Source organism: Onychomys torridus, chromosome 8 (assembly GCF_903995425.1).
Source record: "Onychomys torridus chromosome 8, mOncTor1.1, whole genome shotgun sequence".
In the NCBI taxonomy this organism is placed as follows: Eukaryota; Metazoa; Chordata; class Mammalia; order Rodentia; family Cricetidae; genus Onychomys; species Onychomys torridus.
Genome location: NC_050450.1, coordinates 109939786 through 109961885, shown reverse-complemented (window position 1 = coordinate 109961885; position 22100 = coordinate 109939786). Strand labels below are relative to the sequence as shown.

General features: G+C 38.3%; 1 protein-coding gene across 2 annotated transcripts in view; it reads left to right on the top strand.

The window, feature by feature from the left end:
• LOC118588283 (zinc finger protein 431-like) overlaps positions 1-21259 on the top strand; it is a 40353-nt gene extending 19094 nt beyond the window's left edge. Inside the window, exons 2-4 of one of the 2 annotated variants that reach the window (XM_036194519.1) lie at positions 17841-17967; positions 18668-18728; positions 19897-21259. In XM_036194519.1, coding sequence (XP_036050412.1) covers positions 17841-17967; positions 18668-18728; positions 19897-21193 — 1485 coding nt within the window. In that variant the 3' untranslated portion in view covers positions 21194-21259. Of the gene's footprint in view, positions 1-17840; positions 17968-18667; positions 18733-19896 lie in introns of those variants that run through there. The other variant, XM_036194520.1, reaches the window with a different exon arrangement.
• The last annotated feature ends 841 nt before the right edge of the window (positions 21260-22100 follow it).

Here is a 22100-nt window from a genome sequence, read left to right as displayed (position 1 = left end):
TGCCAGGGGGAGTGATTTTGTAATTTTCCAGCCTGTATTATTTCATGTCATGTGAATGAACACAACCCACATTGGTGGGTGTTCATGATGGAAAGGTTAGCTTGAGCCAATGAATATTGAATTTCCAATTAGGCAACTATCCTATATAGATATGTTCAATTCTACGTGACAGAGTTAAGTCAGTTAAAAAGTTTGAGAGATAGACCATTGACTGTAACTCTGTGTATTGGTTTACAGATCACAGCAGCTAACATGTGCATATGGGCAAGATCAATCAGTCTCTTATTAATGGCATTACCTCTACCAGGGAAGGGCCTACTCTTTTTCAAAGTCAATATAGCTAGGTTTTTATTTTTTATTTATTTTCTCTGGAGCTGAGGACCAAACCCAGGGCCTTGCACTTGCTAGGTAAGCACTCTACCACTGAGCTAAATCCCCAACCCTGATAGCTAGGTTTTTTAATCTTCAAAATAATTTTTTAATCATTTTAAGTAGCCAATTATTGGTATCATTTTTAAAATTTCATTTTCTTTAAATGCATTACTGCACTAATCTCTAGGTTTTTTTCTGTTCAATATTTCCCAGTCATTAAGAATTTCATCCCTTTTTTTCTCAAATGCTATTGATTTATTTAGTTCTGCTTAGAGCAATGTTTCCTGTAGCTTAGTTTGCCTCACACTATGTAACTGAGAATTGCTTTGAATAACTCATCCTGCCTCTGCAGCCCAGTGCTGGGAAGATAGTCCTTCTAACTCCTTCCAGGCTGTGCCTTGACTGGTCAGAAGAAAAAATAGACCAGTTAATGAATGTCCTCCAATCTCTCTGGCTTTTATTGGGGACTTAAAAATGAAGAGGTACCTGTGCAAGAATTGAGTTCACTGACCAATTTTGAAGCTGGTATAGTGACAGTACAGAAAGGGAGGGGTAGGAAGGAGGGTAAGGGCTTTCCTTCTTTGTAACTAGAGTTTTCCTGCCTGGCCCAGTCAGGACAAATCTCTCTTACCTGCCAGTCCCACAGTCGCTCAGACCCAACCAAGAAAGCACACAGAAACTTACATTGTTTACAAACTGTATGGCTGTGGCAGGCTTCTTGTTATCTACTTCTTCTATCTTAAATTGACCCATTTCTGTTAGTCTATACTTTGCCACATGGCTTGTGGCTTACCAGTGTCTTTACATGTTGCTTCTCATGGCGGCGGCTGGCAGTATCTCTCCCCAGCCTTCTACTTCCCAGAATTCTCTTCTCTCTTGTCCCGCCTATACTTCCTGCCTGGCCACTGGCCAATCAGAACTTTATTTACACAGAGCGATATCCACAGCACTTCCCCTTTTCTTTTTTTTTAAAGGAAGGTTTTAACTTTTACATAGTATAATTACATATAACAAAACAATTATCAAGCAAGAATTACAGTCACAATATTAAAGAAGATATCCTATCTATCTTATATTTGTGAGTCTAAGGTTTTATATCTAACTTATCTTTTATTATAACTGAGAAAATTATAACAATCTAGCCTTCAACCACATCAAAGACCTCAGAAGGATATAATATTACCTGAGAACCGGGAGAAGGATGCAAGCAACTTTCGGGAGTCTTGCAGGGTAGACAGAGACAGCTGGCAGCCTGGACAGTCACCTAATGTTCCTTTGTAAAGTTGGGGCATTTGTCTTCAGCCCACAGGGCTAGAGTCTCTCGGTCACTTCTCTCAATGTCCTGTAGAATGTCTGGCAGTTTCCTCTGTGAAGCAGGAACCTGAAGGACCATTTTGTCAAGCAAAGTTTAGTGGTCACCTTTCTATGGGTCCTGCATGTCCAGTCGATCAAGCAGTCCAGGCAAGAACAGTTTCTTGCCCAAATGGCTATTTTTGCTAAGGTGAAGATAAGATATGAAGTGTCTTCAATGCCCATCCTCCTCTCTGAAGTAAATTGGTGCTGCTAGGAGCAGACATGTCTCACTGTCCAGAAAGTCTAAATTTTAAAAATATTTTAAATGCCATATTCTGAAGGTCTTTGAAGTATTTGAAGATTACCTATCTATCTGAAATATCTCTGTGTATACCTAGAAGACTTAACTAACATGGCTACAAGTATAATTATCCTAGATGATTAATTATTAATCTATTTTTAATTATCCATTACAATTTTAAATGAGCTATACAAACATAATACCTTAAACGCGAGTAGAAATATACACACAGTATAACAAAATTAACTTTAAGTTTGTATCAATAGACTAAAGTCTATACCAATGTAAAACATTTTAAACAAGTTGTTGCTCTTTAGAAGTAAGTTCCCTAATCTACCCTTTCATCCTATTATATCTATATCATATCCCCTTTTCTTCTTTAGAAAGAGATCGCATTTATAATCAACCTGCTTTAAAGAAAAATATTGGTTTTTCTCTGTCCCACACCAGAGGGCTCTTTTGATTTGGGACACAAGAATCTCTTAACCTTTTCTTTTAGCAATATGTCTGGGTTTAGAGAAGGAGTGAGCCAATTCCATCTCCAAAGCCAGCTTGATAATTTTGGGAATGTGGGCGTAGTTTCTCTTACTACTTCCTGCTGGAAGGGGGCGCTGTATCTTATGGGGATACAAAGAAAATTTTAGGATTATAGAGTAGTCCATTAGGGTGAACCTCTGAGCCAGTTGCCTTGAAACCAATCTGGATGTCAGATCATCTGGGCCATGGTGTCATCGGAGACCTTTCAGGTGGTCTTGGCTGATCAAACCTGATATATCTTAATCTGGAACAAATCCACAGCCTCTGGCTTTCTGTGGAAACAAAAGCAGAGACTCTTTTCCAAAGTAACATATCCTTACATCCAAATTTTGAAGTCAAGGTGTCTTTAAAATTTATATATTTGTTTAACTCAACAGCTTTTACAATCAAATCTTTTTTTGCAGTTAAAAATCCCAAAGACAAGACAAACCAGATTCTCTGTGTAATATCCATCTTTGTAAGACTGAAACACCTCTGTGGCTGCTGGCTCCGCCCACCTCAGCTTCCCAACATGGCGGTGGTACAGTTTACCGTCAGCTCTGGGTCTGGAGCCATGTGTACCATCAACTACCAGAAGCAGTTCTATTAAAGCAGTACATAGCCCAGAAACTTTTTTTTTTTTAACTAGCAAAGGCTAAATCCACCATGCAGCAGAGTAAAGTGCTGCTTGTAGACTCCTCATTCCCACCACATGGCAGGTCAGACACACATGCCAGGAACCCGCCATAGTAGCTCAAACTGGCAGGCTGCCACTAACTTGAGAGAGACAACTAGGAAGCTGTTTTTAGCTCTGTTTTAGAATCTTTTTTTTTTCAGGTTTTAGGTGGAAATTCGTGCCAACACGTTGGACGCCATTTGTAACTAGAGTTTTCCTGCCTGGCCCAGTCAGGACAAATCTCTCTTACCCGCCAGTCCCACAGTCGCTCAGACCCAACCAAGAAAGCACACAGAAACTTACATTGTTTACAAACTGTATGGCTGTGACAGGCTTCTTGTTATCTACTTCTTCTATCTTAAATTGACCCATTTCTGTTAGTCTATACTTTGCCACATGGCTTGTGGCTTACCAGTGTCTTTACATGTTGCTTCTCATGGCGGCGGCTGGCAGTATCTCTCCCCAGCCTTCTACTTCCCAGAATTCTCTTCTCTCTTGTCCCGCCTATACTTCCTGCCTGGCCACTGGCCAATCAGAACTTTATTTACACAGAGCGATATCCACAGCACTTCTTTGGCAGTAGATGAGATTAGCAATGTGGATTCAGGTAATCAATTTTAGATGATCAGTAAATGTCCTAACTGGCCATTTCTTGGGGTCCACAGACCAGCACAATCAAGAACCTGGATAAAGGACTGACTTCATCGTAAAACAAAATTACAAAATGGGCCTTTGAGTAATTATCAGTGTTAAACTTTGCAACAGTGTCATAAAAATCAAATATGTGCTTCACTATTTTTGAAGACATTGCTGTGATATTTGCAACTTTCAAATATTAAAAAAGATAATGTAGGGCTTCTTCAATTTTGTATTTTATAAGCTTTATTTGCTTCAGTGGCCATTATACTTTATGATTGATGATTCATACATATTGACTTTTAACTTGATATAATGAAGATAAGAAGGTTCCTGTAAAGGGGTTGGAAAAATGGGGTAGGGTACACACTTACCTTGTACAAGGCCTGCAGATCATTCCCAGAGCTCCCACCAAAACAAATAAACAAACCAAAAGCCAAAACATAGTTTGTCTGTTATATGGAATAATGGCCTCTTTAAATTCTGCTTTTTCTGAGTGTGAGATAGGGTCTCACTATGTAGCCCTGGTTGAATATGTAATCAGGCTACTCTTGAACTCAGAGATATTCTTGCCTTTGACTCCTGGTGCTGGGATTAAAGACAAGCATCACCATACCCAGCTTTAAAACAGCCTTAAAAATGTTTAATTAACAAATAGAGGATTATACTTTTCTGGAGTGCAGCATGATATTTTGCTATATGTATGCCTTGTGAAATGATTTAATTAAACTCATCAACACATCCATCACTTCACATAGTCAAAAACTGTAGTGAGAACATTTAAGCTTTCCTGATCTAATCTTTGAAACTGTGAATATCTTATAACACATGAAAGGGGGGAATTATAGTTGCCTATAGAATTAAGGCTGCTAGTTAGATGACCCTTGGAATGAAGTGATTTTTTTCCCTAGATTATCTAGATAGGCCAAGAATAATCACAAGGTAGCTTTTAGTGCAACAGGGAGGCAGACAGGAAGTCTCAAAGTGATATGGTATGAGAGACTCAGCTACTCATTCTTTGCCGGGGACCAGCCTCAGCAGTTTCGGGGGTCTGAAGGATGGGATACCTGGAAGGCGCAATAACGACTCAGAGACAATGTTCATGCAAGCTGACAGGTCACTTCAGGCTTCTGCAGTTGCTAAGTTTCTTTTGCTTCCTTGGCTTCTCTTAGCTTCTCTAGCTTCTCTTACTTTAGCTTCTGCTTTTGCCCTGGTAACCTCAGTCTTTTATTATCATAAGTAAAGAGGGAACAGAAAGGAAAGGGGAAATCACCCAAACAAAATGGTCTCATGATTCCAAAAATTATTCTTAGAAAATCACCAATACGTTTTTCATCATCTTTCACTAAACACAGTAACTATCCCAGACTTAACACCAAAGCAAGAATAATCTATGTTTATTATTAATGATTATACAATCTTTTGAGTACTTGACCCAAAGGCTAGCAACATGCAATTTCACAAAAAAGGTAAAAAAATAAGAACAGTGGTCAATGTACCAGACAGTCATTTCCTTCTCACACAGCCTGCTCCAACCTCAAGACCCCTCTAGCTACCTAAGTTCTTCCTCAGCCCTCTGCAAACACCAAGCCCTATGACTGGTGAGCTACAATGACCTCAGACAAGAAATTTGTCCCTGCACGTCAGCAACTTCTGCCCTTCTATATCCAACAATTCCAAGGAAGACCTAATCTAATTTATAGAGCTTCCATGATGGGAAGTTCACCTTTCTTGGCAGCTCTTTTCAATCTAGGAACCCAATAAAGCTTGTAGCAATCACTCCATCAATTGTCACATTATCTCCACATTCCTTCATGAGGAATAAAAAAATATCTGAACTAAAGTTGCTATTTCCCTTTCTTGGTGGAGGCCACTATTTTCATCCTATTCTAGGGCACTTTTAGTTGGTCATCCCATTTATATGTTACTCCATCTATAGTCTTCAGCCAATACCCTTTAGGGTCTCAAGTTTTACACAATATCCTTAGAATATCCTCAGAAACTGAATTATTCATTATGGCCAATTTAAATCCAGTGTGTTGATACACATCATACCTTGTGCTATAGTTGACCACACAGTTTATCCAAGCCTAAAAAGCTTCCCCAGGCTGCAGATTCTTTCCCATGAACTGCATAACTGCCTTAGCCCCAGCCTGAGTGATCATCTCTGTATAATTTCCTGTGAAATTTACTTCACTCCTTCTTGTATCACAGAAATCACCATTGATCTAGGAACACAGAACATGAAGATCAGATAGAAGAAAAAGACTAGTATTACAAGAAATATTTATGTGGAGGAGGGCATGACATGTGCACGCCATAAAGCATCACCTTGGGACACATAGGCATTTCTGCCTTGGCCCTCTAGAGGCATGCTAAGCAGAAGATATGGAGGGGAACACACGGCGGATTGATAGTCCACAGTCTCGGGTCCCCTTTTCTCCAGTCTCTGCTGGCAGCACGTCTGCTATCTTATATGCCATCCCCAGCAATTCTTGACATTGGTGGATAAAGTGGGTGTTAACCAAAGAAGGCAGGAAGTTTTTAGAGCTGACAAAGAGACATGAACATGCATTTTCTGCTAGAGCTTTAGAAAATTTGGCCAACACATTGATTTTAGTGATTGGAAGTTTAAGGCCAATAGGCTTCATCTTGCTCACTTGCATAGTTGTCTGTAGTGTTCACTATCTCACAGTCTATTGCACTGGGACCTCTTAGTTGCTTGATGGAACTTGACCAGATACTTCCCTCTTTTCCCTGTCACATATTCAAGGGTACCTAATAACATTGTATTTGTCTTTAATCAGAGAGGGAGAGAAAAGAAAGAAGCCAGTATGTTTATAGCCCAATTTTACAAAATCTCACCCAGATTTTGAAAAGTATAACTGACAAACAAATATTGCATGGTTTTATGTACAGCATATTTGATATACATGTACACTGTTAAATGAGTAAATTAATCTAATTAATATATCTCTAACCTCAAACATTCAAGAGTGAGCATTTAAGATGTACACTCAGTGACTTCAAATATTTAATATAGTATTATTTCTTGTAGTCACCTTACTATACTGTTTATTTTTAGATACATGGTTGTTTAGGCAAATAACAAATAACTATGGTATTCTGATTCCATTAGAAATACTTTAGTGAGGAATTGAATAGTATTATTGTAAATGTCAGTCTACCATATTCTGCAATTTATATCTCTTAATACTATTTAAACTGATGATATAAAACTTAGATGGCAAAGAAGACACTTAGTCTTGTTCCTCAAATTTATCAGTGAGTATGCTAGCAAAATGCCTAAGTGCCCTTCAGCTGTTTAAAAAAAAAAAGTGAAATTATTACATTTGCAGAAAAAGGTGAATCTTGGGGGTTTGATATTATGGATGAGGTGACCTAATTTCAGAAAAATAAAAATCTCATGCTCTGTTACATTGTATCCTAACTTAATATGTTTGTATGTACTTAAATAATGGGCTGTGAGAGTAGAATGTAAAACTAGATAGATGTAGTTGAATGTTTTTCAGGTCCCGCCAAACCCCTGTAGTCCCATGGCCTGCTTATAAAATAATCACTCAGTGGTGGTGCATGCCTTTAATTCCAGCATTCAGGAGGCAGAGGCTGGCGGATCTCTGTGAGTTTCAGGACAGGTTCCAAAGCTACACAGAGAAACTCTGTCTCAAAAAAACAAAAACAAAAACAAAATAATAATCACTCAGGAGCTTATATTAATTATAACTGCTTGGCTTTTAGCTCAGGCTTATTACTGACTAGCTCTTACACTTAAAGTAACCCATAATTTTTATCTATGTTTAGCCATATGGCCTGGTACCTTTTCTCAGTTCTGCCTTGACATCTTGCTTCCTCTGTGTCTGGCTGGTGACTCCTGACTCAGCCCTTCCTCTTCCCAGAATTCTCCTTGTCTGCTTACCCCACCTATACTTCCTGCCTAGCTACTGACCAATCAGCGTTTTATTTAAAAACCAATCAGAGCAACACATATTCACAGCATATAGAACAATATCCCACAGCACTTCCCCTTTTCTGTCTAATCGAAAAAGCTTTTAACTTTAACATAGTAAAATTATATATAACAAAACAGTTGTCAAGCAAGAATTACAGTTAAAGTATCTAGTCTATTTGTATTTGGCAATATTAAAGACAATACTCTATCCTATATTTGTGAGTCTAAAGTTTTATATCTAATTTATCTTTTATCATAACCAATAAAATTGTAACAGTTTTCAACTACATCAAAGACCCCAGAAAGATATATTACCTAAGTAAACAGGAAATGCATTGTAAGCAACTTCCATCATTCTAGAAATGACAGAGACATCTTGCTGCCTGGACATTCATCAAAACTTCCTCTGTAACGTTGGGGCATCCATCTTCAGCCAATAGGTCTAGAGTTTTTTAGTTGCTTCTCCCTGTGTCTTGTAGAATATTTGGCAGTCTCCTCTGTAAAGCAGGAACCTGAAGGACCATCTTGCCTTGCAAAGTTCAGTGGTCACCTTCCTATGGGTACTGCATGTCCAGTCGATACAATACTTTGTCAAGCAGTTTTGGCAAGAATATTTTCTTGCCCAAATGTGTATTTTTGCCAAGAAGAAGATAAACTCCATATGGAGTGTCTTTGACACCCATCTTCCTCTTTGAAGTAAATTGGTGCTGCCAGGTATAGTGGTATTGTGTTCCCCAAAATATTGTGCACCCTAATAAACTTATCTGGGGTCAGAGACAGAACAGCCACAATATTAAACATAGAGGTTATGCACACACCTTTAATCCTAGCATTCCAGAGGCAGAAATCCCTCTGGATCTCTGTGAGTTCAAGGCCACATTGGAAACAGCCAGGCATGGTGACACATGCCTTTAATCCCAGGAAGTGATGGTAGAAAGTAGAAAGGTATATAAGACATGAAGACCAGAAACTAGAAGCATTTGGCTGGTTAAGCCTTTAGGCTTTTGAGCAGCAGTTCAGCTGAGATCCATTCAGATATGAGGACTCAGAGGCTTCCAGTCTGAGGAAACAGGATTGGGTGAGGAACTGGCAAGGTGAGGAAGCTGTGGCTTGTTCTGTTTCTCTGATCTTCCAGCATTCACCCCAATACCTGGCTCTGAGTCTGATTTTATTAATAAGATGCTTTAAGATTCCTGCTACAGCCAGGAGCAGATGTGTCTCATTGTCCAGGAAAGTCTAAGTTTTTAAATATTTTAAATGCCATATTATGTAGGTCTCTGAAGTATTTGAAGATACCTAATTGAAATATATTTATGTATACTTTGAAAACTTAACTAACATGACTATAAATTTGATTATCATAGATGACTAATTATTAATCTGTATTTCTCAACTATACATTACAATTTCAAATGAGTTGCATAAACAAAATACTTTAAACAAGAGTAGAAATATACATACAGTATAACAAAGTTAACTTTAAATTTGTATTAATAAACTAAAATCCATAGCAATGTAAAACATTTTTAAACAAGTTGTTGCTCTTTAAAAGTAGGTTCAATAATCTACCCTTTCATCCTATCATATCTATACTATCCCATTTTCTTCATTAGAAAGAGTTTGCATTTATAATAAACCCCCTTTAAATAAAAATAAACACATAAACAATAATTTGGGAATTTGAATGTAGCTTCTCATACTACTTCCTGCTGGATGGGGGCACTGGCAATCTTATGGGGACCCTGAGAAAATTAAGAATTATGATCAAGTCCTGACTGGAGTAGTCTATAAGGCTGCATTGTCTGATCCAGTTGCCTTGAAGCTGATCTGGATGTTGAAACATCTGGAGACGTCTTAGGGGTTCTTCCTTGATCAAACCATCTTAGCTTGGAAACAATACATAGGTTTTCATCTTCTATGGAAATAAAAGCAGAACCTCTTTTCCAAAGCAACATATCCTTAAATATAAATTTTGAAGTCAAGATACTACATATATATATATATATATATATATATATATATATATATATATAACCCAACAGCCTTAACAATCAAATGTCTTTCTGCAGTCAAAAATCCCAAAGACAACACAATCCAGATTCTCTTTGTAATATCCATTTTCACATGGCTTATTTTTTTTACATTACCTTTACTGTCTCTTTAAAGACTTTATTTTTTTAATGATTTCTTTATATAACTGTCTATATTCATTTTCTTCTCTCTTCCAAGCCTACATACATTTTTACACACACTGTTAAACCATTTAAAGTCTTATTCCATCTGAATCTGCCTTATTGTGAATCTGTTGCTTTAAACTGCAGTGGCTAGTACTGAAATGGAAGCCTTGGCTGCTGATTTCACCCACTTCAGCTTCCCAATATGGCAGTGGTACATTTACCACCAGCTCTGGGAGCCATGGTCACCACCAACTCTTGGAAGCAGTAGGTGTATGCCTCCATCAAAGCAGCATGTAGCCTACAAGCCATTTTTTTTGTCTGTACTAGCAAAAGCTAAATCTGCCACATATTGTGCTGCACGACTTGGAGAAACCTCTGTGTAACTTGGTGGGAATCCGCCATGCTGTAGCACCAGCCTGCATACCACAAACCTGCCACAGCCAGGGAATACATCACTGAACCTCAGCCCACCATGAGCGACACAACCTGGGAAGGTACTCTTAGCTATATTTATAATCTCTCTCATTTTTTAAAAAGATTTATTTATTTAATATGTATACAATGTTCTGCCTGTATGTACATCTGCACACCAGATATCATTCTAGATGGTTGTGAGCCACCATGTGGTTGCTGGGTATTGAGCTCAGGACCTCTGGAACATCCAGTGCTCTTAACCTCTGAGCCATCTCTCCAGCCCTATAATCTCTTCTTAAGCTCTCTCAGGTTTTAGGTGGAAACTCTTGCCACCACATCTGGGTGCCATTTGTAGTCAGATAGTTCTTGGGTCCCGCCAAGCCCCTGTAGTCCCATGGCCCACTTATAAAATAATCACTCAGAAGCTTATATTAATTATAATTGCTTGGCTTTTAGCTCAGGCTTATTACTGACTAGCTTTTATACTTAAAGTAAACCATAATTCTTATCTATGTTTAGCTACATAGCTTGGTATCTTTTCTCAGTTCTGCCTTGACATCTTGCTTCCTTGTGTCTGGCTGGTGACTCCTGACTCAGCCCTTCCTCTTCCCAGAATTCTTTTTGTCTGCTCACCCCACCTATACTTCCTGCCTAGCTACAGGCCAATCAGCGTTTTATTTATTAACCAATTAGAGCAACACATTCACAGCATACAGAATGACATCCCAACAGACAGGTGTCCAGGAGAGGTGGACAAAGGATGTTAAGAATGATGAGAGGTCACATGTGACATAACTGGAGTTAGAGTTTCAGTTAGGGGAGGGAGATGGGAGGAACAAAGGGGAATGAAAAACAACAAAAACAAGTTTTGTTGAAAAAAACTATAATAAAGCCTGATTCTTTGTAACCTAATGAGAAATTGAAATGAAACTAGAAAAGACTTAGTCAAATTGATGAGAGCTTCAACTGAGAAAGATTCAATAAGTAGACTGTGGATGCAAGCATGTAAACACACACACATACACACACACACACACACACACACACACACACACACAGGGTAACTGACACTTCCATGACATTCTGCTATGGAAATCCTAAATGTCACTGCTTTTTGAATCATCAATGGATATATCAGTGAATCCTTTGGGTTTGTTGAAGTGATGATGGTTTTCAGAATTGCATGTATGCTGTATGTTTCATCAGTAATAGTAATAGCTTTTATTTTTAATCAGTCGTTATTTAACATATACACATAGTATTAAATTTGCATAAAATGGATGGATCTTGACAATATGATATGAGTGAGGTTGCCCAGTCTCAGAAAAAAAATCTCATATGTGTATTGTAACTTATAATATTTGTATGTACATAAACAAGGGGTTGTGAGAATAGAATATAGAATATATGTGTGTGTAATTGATATATCCAAAGTAAAAGAATACATACCAATGGAAAGATACAGCAATAATAAATGGGTAGGTGATAGGCAGGCAGGCAGACAGATATATAAAAATATATCTTTAAATTCAGCACTTACAACATCAAGAAGAAATTAAATTTGTAATCTCCTTGGGATTTGCAAGAGATGTCCAGTAAAAGCAGTTTCCACTGTACTGAGGTTTTCAAAGAAAACAAAAATGAGAAGGAAAAAGGATACTTCATCACATTGGGGGCTAACAAGTATTCAGTAGAAATGAACTAATGAACCCAGTTTAGGTAATCAGCTGGAGTTCCCAATAGAAACATGCCCAGTGAAACTTTCTCACTGTTGTTCACCTGCAGCATGCATCTTTGCAGCAAGGTGAACTAACCAGTGGCTATACTATGTAGAGTGGAAGAATCCTAGAGTGTGAGAAGTCCTTAGCAAGTGTGTGTTCTTGTCATAAGCCAACGATGCAAAGAACCATAACCTCATATCCATGGAAAAGTAGAAAAGCTTCCATCACCCAGAATAAGGATTAGAGAAATGTAACGCTATACCTCAGTGGCCTAACTGTGGATATTGACAGTGTTTGCAAAAAGAAGTCCACCATGTTTTTCTCCTGGATGTTTATAGCCTGAATACTGTTCCCATACAGAGACTGCTCCTACCTAGTTAGCTAAACTTGTCTCCTTGATCCAAGTGTATACACTCAACCCCACTTCCTTGTTTATTGTGTGCCATAACTCTATCTCCTTGTTCAAGGGTATACAGTAATCCTGCACCTCTGTTCAAGTCTATACAATAAATGTGCTGAACTTCTCGGGTGCTGAGGTTTCTTCATGTGAGACCCCAGAACAATCAACCCCAGCTCTCTGTCTATGTGTCTGTCTACCTGTCTTTTCTTTATTCCCTCACTGCTCCAGTCAAGTCCATCCCTAGAGCTATGCTGGATGGACTTGGCACTGTACCACTAATGTCAGTGAATCCTTTTCACAAGTATCCATAAGCATCCACTAGCTTCCTCAGAGAGCCATGAGTCCCCTTGAAATTGTTCTTAGTCCAGGACTGAATATAGTCTTACTCAGGTACAATGCAAGAACCACAATGTTATGAGTTCATGATGAGAAAGGCAATGTAATACCAGAAGAGTTTTTTACATCCAGCCTTTAAACTCTTTGGACTTCCTACTCCACAATCTTTTCTAAGAGGGAGTGGTGTAGCTATCCCATTTAGCAATAAAACCCAACATTGTATAATCTTCAGCACCTTGAGCAATCAAAGTTACCTGGCATCACAACAGGAGCTTCTCTGCTCAAGATTGAAAGCAGAAGTTGTCCCCAGACCACAAGACCTCACCCATCTGATGTGGTGCTTGGGACTCTATGTGAGTGTGCATCCTTGATCCTTTTCTCTCTCCTGGCCCAACACTCTGACTATAAATGTATTTCTTTGAGTTTGTCATGACTTTCTATCAGTTCATCTGTCATTTGAAGGGAACTCCAATAAAGACATACTTAGGGAACAAAAGCAAACTTATGTGAGACTATGTTGAGTGGCAATTAACATTACTTTTTCCAGAATTAGGACATTTAAATTCCAGATTTCAATATTCCTTATGCATCATTTCTCTTGTCCAGTTTTCTCCACTTGAAATATTGCATATATCTTCCTTGTTAACAAAACCTTTAGTATTTAATGTGTCATATTTGAACATGTTGTGAAAGAACTGGCATTTAAATAATTTATATCATATTGCAAATTTCCAGGGACTAAACTTCCAACATGTGCACATGACTAAGACTCTCCTTTCACATTTAAGATTTACTTTATCTAAAAGAGTTTTGGAGAATGAATCAAAAATAAAATTTCACAGGCTGTTTTATGCCATATATCATGATGACTGTCATCACAATGGTGGAAATACATATGATGCTAACTACATGTTAAGAAAGCAATCTGTAATAAGGAGAACAGAATCAGAAATCATCCACTAAGGTACAGCTTTTACATCATCACTTGCACTATTAGGAAGAGGGAAGTTATAAGGGAAAGATCTGTGAGATTCACAGGAGATGGGAACAGGTAGGCAGGAAAGGCTGTCACAGGTGTTCTGCTGCAGAGCTGGGGATGAGATGGGGTATTGAATCTAGGGGAACAGAGGGAGAAGAGAAGATCTGCAGGTGGTCACTGTATGAGTTGGGGGCTGGGCTAAATCAGTGGTGGGAGGGAGACTAGGTGGGGGTGGTCTCTGGGATCTACAGGAAATGTGGGCAGGAGGAGGGGATAGGGTATGGGGGGGAGGCTGTAGCTGATGTTCTGTGGAAGTGCTAGGGATGAGACTGGGGGATTAGATTTGGAGGTGAAGAGGGAGTCTTCAGATGGCTTACCTGTTTCCCTGGCCTGCTCAGGTTCTGTGTTCCCAGTGAATGCTTGCCAGTGTTGGAGGCTGGGATGATGAGATTATTTGGGTGGGGAGGCAGAAGGAAGGTTGGAGGAAAAGATCTTTGTGATACACTGGGGATGGGGTCAGAGAGGAAAGGGAGACCACAGAAGATTTTTTGCTACAGGCATGGGGATTAGACTAGGAGGATTGGATCTGGAGGAGCAGAAGGAGAGGTGTGCATCCACCCTAAATCTACTTGTTGCTGTGGCAGGAACATCCTTGGGTGCCTGCTGGGGTTGCTTAGTAGTGGAGTGCTACCCAACACAAGAGATGCCTTTTAGAACCTCCACAACATTAATTCCAAATGGATCTTACACCTAAATGTCAAATGCCAAGTGCATAACTTTGTTGTAGAATATTATTTTAAGGTGTGTTACTTTTGTTTATGTTGCATTTGTTTAACTCTGTGAAGCTATGTTGCTTTGCCTGTCTAAGCACCTGGTAGTCTAATAAAGAACTGAATGGAAGGAAGGAGGGAGAAATAGGTGGGGCTGGCAGGCAGAAAGAATAAGTAGGAGGAGGAATCTAGGCTAGAGAGAAGTAGCCAGAGAAGGAGGAGGACTCCAGGGGCCAGCCATCCAGCAAGCCACAGAGAAAGATTTACAGAAGAGAATGAGAAAAGCCCAGAGGCAAAAGGTAGATGTGGTAAGTTAAGGAAAGCTGGCAAGAAACGGGCCAAGCTAAGGCTGGATGTTTATACTTAAGAATGAGTCTCCGTGTGTGATTTATTTGGGAGCTGAGTGATGGACCCCTCAAAAGAGTAGAAACAACCAACAGCAGAACTCCTAGAAGATACTCAAGAAACTGGGCCTCTCTGGGCCTTGTAACCTGCCAAGGCCTACAGAGCCCCGATATATATATATAGAAAAAGACAGAGCTCCTTTAAAAAAATGTTTTTAATTAAAAAAAAAATTATTCATTTTACATACCAACCACAGATGCCCCTCAGCTACAGGCCATAGGAATATATTATAAGAACTCAGCTAGTTATGGCAAAACCACTACCTGAAGGGATCAAGGAATTCCTTCAGAGGAAGCCAAATTTCAAGGAGCTTTTTGTTGTTATTTGGCTTGTTACATATCAGCTGTCTTCTGTTATGAAAATCATGTGTGCCTTCATAGTTTTCCCAATTGATTTTTTTCCCTAAGAATTGCTAACAGTGTGGACTCTCTGGACATATGCATTCAAGGTATTTGGAGAACAGCCTCAGGAAAGGCTTCCTTCTCCCAGCCCATCCATTTCTCCCCTTTCAGCACTGGAATCAGATATCTCCCTTAGCCACTTTCAAGGACTAACAGAAACAACAGTCCAGACCACCACATGCTAGTCTCCTGATTTAAGATAAATTCTACAAGGAGACACCACCTTGGTCAGATGGACCTTAAGTAATAGCTTTACACAATTTAGCTCAGACCCTCCTTTCTTATAGCCTTACTAACTTTATAAAACCCCTAACTTCTTACTTAGCCACTTATTGGAATGAGACTGAGAGTTCATTGCATGATGCTGTGCAGATGGAGCCTATATTCTAAGACCATAAGATGTTGAGGTAACCAAGCTATGAGACATCTGCCATGGTGAGATGCATATAGGGAGTGGAAGTAACCAAAGAGAATGATGTGTAAGAAGTTGAAGTGATAGGACTGTCTAAGCCATTTGAAACTAAATCCCTATGTGTCTGACACAGAGCTACAGGATTTGATGGTTGCCATGCTGGGTTTCAGTCTTGTCTTGGCCCAATCATCCCTCATTATGTATACATTCCTCTTTTGTAATGTAAATTTGTATTTTGTGCCATTGTATGTTGGAAAGATATGACTTGTTTTCTGATTTTACAAGATGTCACAATCAAGAGTTTATCTTGAGTGTCAGAAGAAACTTTGTACATTTGAATAGTATAGGGGCTGTTGTAGACTCTGAGGATCATTGAAGTGACCAAATGCATTTTCTTCATTGGATGACCATGAGCCCATAGTGACCTGCATCAGAATATAATTAACTGAATGAAAAACTCCTATATAGATGATGTATTTGAACATCATGTGTCTCTCTTTGATGGCTCTCTTTGGGGTGCTTGTGGAACTTTTAGTAGGAGGAGATGTCTGGGTAAAATTTCTCATTAGGGATGGGAGATGAGTGTCTATAGCCTCAACCCATTTCCTGTTCTTTTTGTCTACCGTGCTGTGGTTGAAACTGATCAACTACATTCCTTGTGCTGTCATGACATAACCACTATTATAGACTCTAACCCTAAATTACATAATATACAGTAGAAGCAATTGCTGTTCAATGCTAAACCATTTTGCTAGCCTGCTGTTTTTGTTTTTGTTTTTTAATTTTGTTGTTTTTGTTTTTTGAAGACAAGGTTTGTCTGTGTAGCTCTGGCTGTACTGAAAGTAGCTCAGTAGACCAGAATGGCCTCAAATTCAAAGATCCATCTGACTTTGGCTCCCAAGTGCTGGGATTAAAGGTGGGCCAACATTCCTGGGTTTTGTTTTGTTTTTATATTATTGGGCAATGGGCCTGGAATGTAGGTTTTTGTACATGTTGAGTATGTACTGTTGTGCTGAGCTTCACCAACATCTTGAATTTTGAAATTTGGCAGAGGGTATCATTCTCTTTCCCAGGGTGGTATGTATTCATGACTCTAATATTGCCTGAGCCTTCTGGGTCATTGGATTGCAGGTTTGACATTCTTCCTGCCTGTTGTATTTGCTTTGAATTTTTTTAAATGAATATGAGTCTTTTGTCTTTATGTATGGATATGTTCTCCATGGGTTTCTGGTCCTCACACTAGTCCAAAGGTGGTCTCAGAACCCTGAGCTTGGAATAATGGATAGTTGTGTTTCCCCATGTAAGTACTGGCAATTGAGCCTACCCATATGCAAAACCAGCAAGAGCTCTTTACTGCTGGAGTATCTTTCCTGCCCTACTTTTGATTATTTATGATCAACATTTATATTGCTCATGTTTCCATGTGTCCATTTGTACCTGTTTAAACATGCAGTTCATTTCAGTAAGATCTTATTAATGTTACAGTTTAGACAGGCACTTCAGGTTTCTGGAAGATGAATATAGAACTGGAGTGAATGCATAGCTCTTTGTAGGAACTTCAGTAAAAAAAAAAAAAAAAAAAACCCTCCGAGTTCTTTCTGTCTTTTTTGTTTGATTTTTGCAGGGGAGACAGGTTCTTAATATGTACTTCTGGCTGTGTTGGAACTGATTGTGTAAACAAGGCTAGCATTCAACTCAGGCAGACACACCTGCCTCTGCCTTCTGAGTGCTGGTACACCCAGCTTGCCCATCTTTTTTTGTAGTTAGTAATTGTTCATATAATTTCTCTGATGTGTAGTCAGTACTACTGATCTGTTTACTTGTCTTGCCTGTTAATAGGCATTTGTCTAACAAGGTAATATCCCATGAAAAGGGTGCAGAAATGATAGCGGTGACTCTCTTATTCAGTTTCCTTCTAAACTAACTTGGTGATTATATTAGAACTTCTGTGTCATGGAATAAATGTGGGAAGCACAATAATTATGATTATATTTTTAAATAAGTATACATTTACAATGTTGTCAGTATCACTTTCTTTTGTACACATGTGGGATATTTTAGAATGCAGTGGCCTATGAAGATGTGCATGTTGACTTCACTCAGGAAGAGTGGGCTTTGCTGGATCCTTCCCAGAAGAGTCTCTACAGAGATGTGATGCTGGATACCTACAGGAACCTTACTGCTATAGGTAAAACTGTGAATTTTACTTCACAGTCTTCACATTTTAAAATAAGGGGGTGACTTTTTTCTTAATTATTGATGCTCTTCTGTAATTACAATTGAGACTGAGGAAGAATGATGTGAATAAATCAGGTGTAAGACAAATTGCTAAATGGTCTTATTAATAAAAAAAAAACCCAGAGCCAGATATTGGAGTGAAAACTGAAATATCAGAGGAATAGGAAAAGTCACAGACAACCTCACCTTACCAACTCCTCAGCCTTCAAAGAGAGCCACTTCCTGTATACTCATGCCTATATCCTTTCTGTGCCCTGCCATCTCACTTCCTCTCTCTGCCCAGCTACATCACTTTCTTCTTTCTTCCCAGCTCTATCACTTCCTTTCTGTACAGCCCTCCAGACCTCTATGGTTAACTACTGCTAGGATTAAAGGCTTATGCCACCATTCCTGGCTCTATTCCCAGTGTGGCCTTGAACTCACAGAGAGCTGGATGAATGTTAGGGTTAAGGGCATGTACTACCACTACATGACCTCTATGTAGTAATATAGTGGCTGGCTTTTTCCTCTGATCCTCAGATAAGCTTTGTTGGGGTGCACAAATAAAATATCACCACAATCAGGCATGTTTCTAAGGTTCACTGAAGATAATAACTTAAAATTTGCAGTTTCCAATAATATATCATACATTTTCTGGTACTATATTTTAGGCTACAAATGGGAAGATCATAATATTGAAGACCATTGTCAAAGTTCTAGAAGACATGGAAGGTAATTTTCATGTGCAAGCTAATACAAATATGCCTCAGAAGAAATTTTAAGATGTCTGGAAGTTTTAAAGAAAACAACAGTATAAATAAGCACAACTTAAAGTGTATTGATGATTATTAAGTTCTCATAAAACCATATACTACAATGTCAAGTAAGTGAATTGTGTTTGCAAGGCATTATTTTAAGAAAGAAGACAAAGAAACAATGCCTTAACAGATATCACCATTTGAATCATAGCCTCATGGGAGCTATGCTGTAGAACTGCCAATCCATTTAGTTTCATACCACTCATATTACAAATGTACGTACATTGATAAGTATGTCTAAAAAAAGTGTGTACAGTGATAAGTATATGTCTAAAACCTTCTAATAAGTAAATAGTTCACAGTAAAGCTAGTGTAACTCATATACTTGTTGTGACTGCTCAGTTTAGTGAGAGGGGCAGTTAGAGTCAAGAGCCAAGGGGTGGTTGTTGTGGAGAAACCTTAATCCCTATACCATATGTCTATGAGGAACAGAAAGTCAGACTGTGTGATGGCAAATGTGCACACCTTTTCTTTGCTATTCTTTCTTTAATAGGTATATTATATGTCACTCTGGATACAAGCCATATGAACATAGGGATATTGAAAGAAGCGACATACCCTTCTCCCTCTCAGAACAATTAGATTTATAGTAATCCCCAATTTGAGTAGACTTGTTGAATGTGATTCAAATTTACAAGTAATTGATTTGCCAGCTTTATTGGAAATGTATCAACAAATTAGCACTGCAGAAAATACCCATGAGTACTAGGAATGCATAGATACTTCATTTTGTCCTGGTTCACTTTGCAAATGTAGTATGATTCACAGTATAGGAAAATTTATGATTGCAATAAGGGTAGTAAAGCTCTAAATTTTTCCAGTTCTCTTCAAATATGTGAAAAAATTTCATATAGAAAAAAAGATGCTATAAATGTGAGTCCTAGCTCTTACCATCAAAGGTATATTCAAAGATATAAAACAACCCTTAATGAAGGGGAACAATGAGTTTAAACAAAGTGATAAAGCCTTATGATCTGATTCCTCTTTACAGTTATACTGAAGGGTAAAATTAATTCATTCAGATATATTCAACAGTGTAATGAATATGGTAAATCTTTTATATATGCTAATTATCGTTGCAGGCATGAAAGAAGTTATACTGGAGAGAAACCTTCTGAATATATTCAAAGTGTTAAAGCCTATGCATATCATAATCTTCTTCAAAGGCATGAAAGAATCTATACTGGAGAGAAACCCTATGAATGTAATCAATGTGGTAAAGCCTATGCATGTAACAGTAGTCTTCTAAGGCATAAAAGAGCACATACTGGAGAGAAACCCTATGAATGTAATCAATGTGGTAAAGCTTTTGCACGTGACAGTAGTCTCCAAACACATAAAAGAACACATACTGGAGAGAAACCCTATAAATGTAATCAGTGTGGTAAAGCCTTTGCACAACATAGTCATCTTCTAATGCATAGAAGAATACATACTGGAGAGAAACCCTATGAATGTAGTCAGTGTGGTAAAGCCTTTGTATGTCACAATTCTCTCCAAATACATAAGAGAACACATACAGGAGAGAAACCCTATGAATGTAATCAATGTGGTAAAGCCTTTGCATATCACAATTATCTCCAAACACATAAAAGAATTCATACTGGAGAGAAACCCTATAAATGTAATCAATGTGGTAAAGCCTTTGCACGTGACAGTAGTCTCCAAACACATAAAAGAACACATACTGGAGAGAAACCCTATAAATGTAATCAATGTGGTAAAGCCTTTTCACAACACAGTCATCTTCTAATGCATAGAAGAGTACATACTGGAGAGAAACCCTATGAATGTAATCAATGTGGTAAAGCCTTTGTATGTCATAGTCATCTCCAAATACATAAAAGAACACATACAGGAGAGAAACCCTATGAATGTAATCAGTGTGGTAAAGCCTTTGCATGTCATAGTTATCTCCAAACACATAAAAGAACACATACTGGAGAGAAACCCTATGAATGTAATCATTGTGGTAAAGCCTTTACATGTCACAGTCATCTTGTAATGCATAAAAGGACACATACTGGAGAGAAACCCTATAAATGTAATCAATGTGGAAAAGCTTTTTCACAACAGAGTAATCTCCAAATTCATAAAAGAATCCATACTTCAGAGAAATACTATGAATGCAGTCAATGTGCTAAAAGTTTTACAATTCACTCTAATCTTCAAATACATAAAAAAACACATACTGGAGAGAAACCCTATGAATGTAATCAATGTGGGAAAGCCTTTGCATTTAACAGTAGACTCCAAATACATAAAAGAACACATACTGGAGGGAAATCCTATGAAAGTAATCAATGTGATAAAGCCTTTGTATGTTACTGTAATCTTCAAAATCATGAGAAAACATCATACTGCAGAGAAACCCTATAAATGTAGTCAGTGTGGTAAGGTTTTGCACTTCATGGTAGTCTTTATAAAAGAGTAAAATTTATAGTGTGAAATCATTTCTGCTAAAGCCTGTGCATATGACAATAGTCATTGAGGACCTGAAAAAACTCATACAGAAGAGAATCTGGCTATAAAGGATTTGGTAAGATCTTTAGCCAATTAAGTTACACAAGAGTATTCTGGAGATAAAGAAATCTGACAATGTGAACAATCTGTGCAAGCAATATAATGCTTGTTTTTGTTTGCAACTGCAAACTTATGTGGACAAAGTTCTATAAATGTAAATGATAAAATAACACTTTTAGATTTCATCTCTTCAATGACATGAAATAAATAATTCAGGTGTAAAACTTTATGAATTTTTATTTGTGCCTTTTATGTTGTTATAAAACATAATGTTGGGGGCTGGAGATATGGCTCGTGGTTAAGAGCACTGATTGCTCTTCCAGAGGACCCAGGTTTAATTCCCAGCACCCACATGGCAGCTCACAGCTGTCTGTGACTACAGTTCCAGGGAACCTGACTCCCATGGCAAAACACTAATGCACACAAAGCAAAAATAAATAAAAAATTTTTAAAAATCATAATGTCTATATCAACTTATGAAAGACTTTAATTTAACTCTTGGTTCCAGGGGGATACAGGATCACCATGAAAGTGGCATGGCAACAGGTGTCAGACATGGCAGCTATAGCATGAGGCTAAGCTCTCACATCCTCAACCTGCAGCATGAAGCAGAGAATAGGAACTGGAAATGGTGTGCAGATATAAATTATGAAAGCATATCCCCAGTGACATATTTCCTCCAGCAGGGCATCATTTCCTAAATCTTCCCAAATGATATCACCAACTGAGAAATATTTATTTCTGTGACTTCAAGCCTACATGC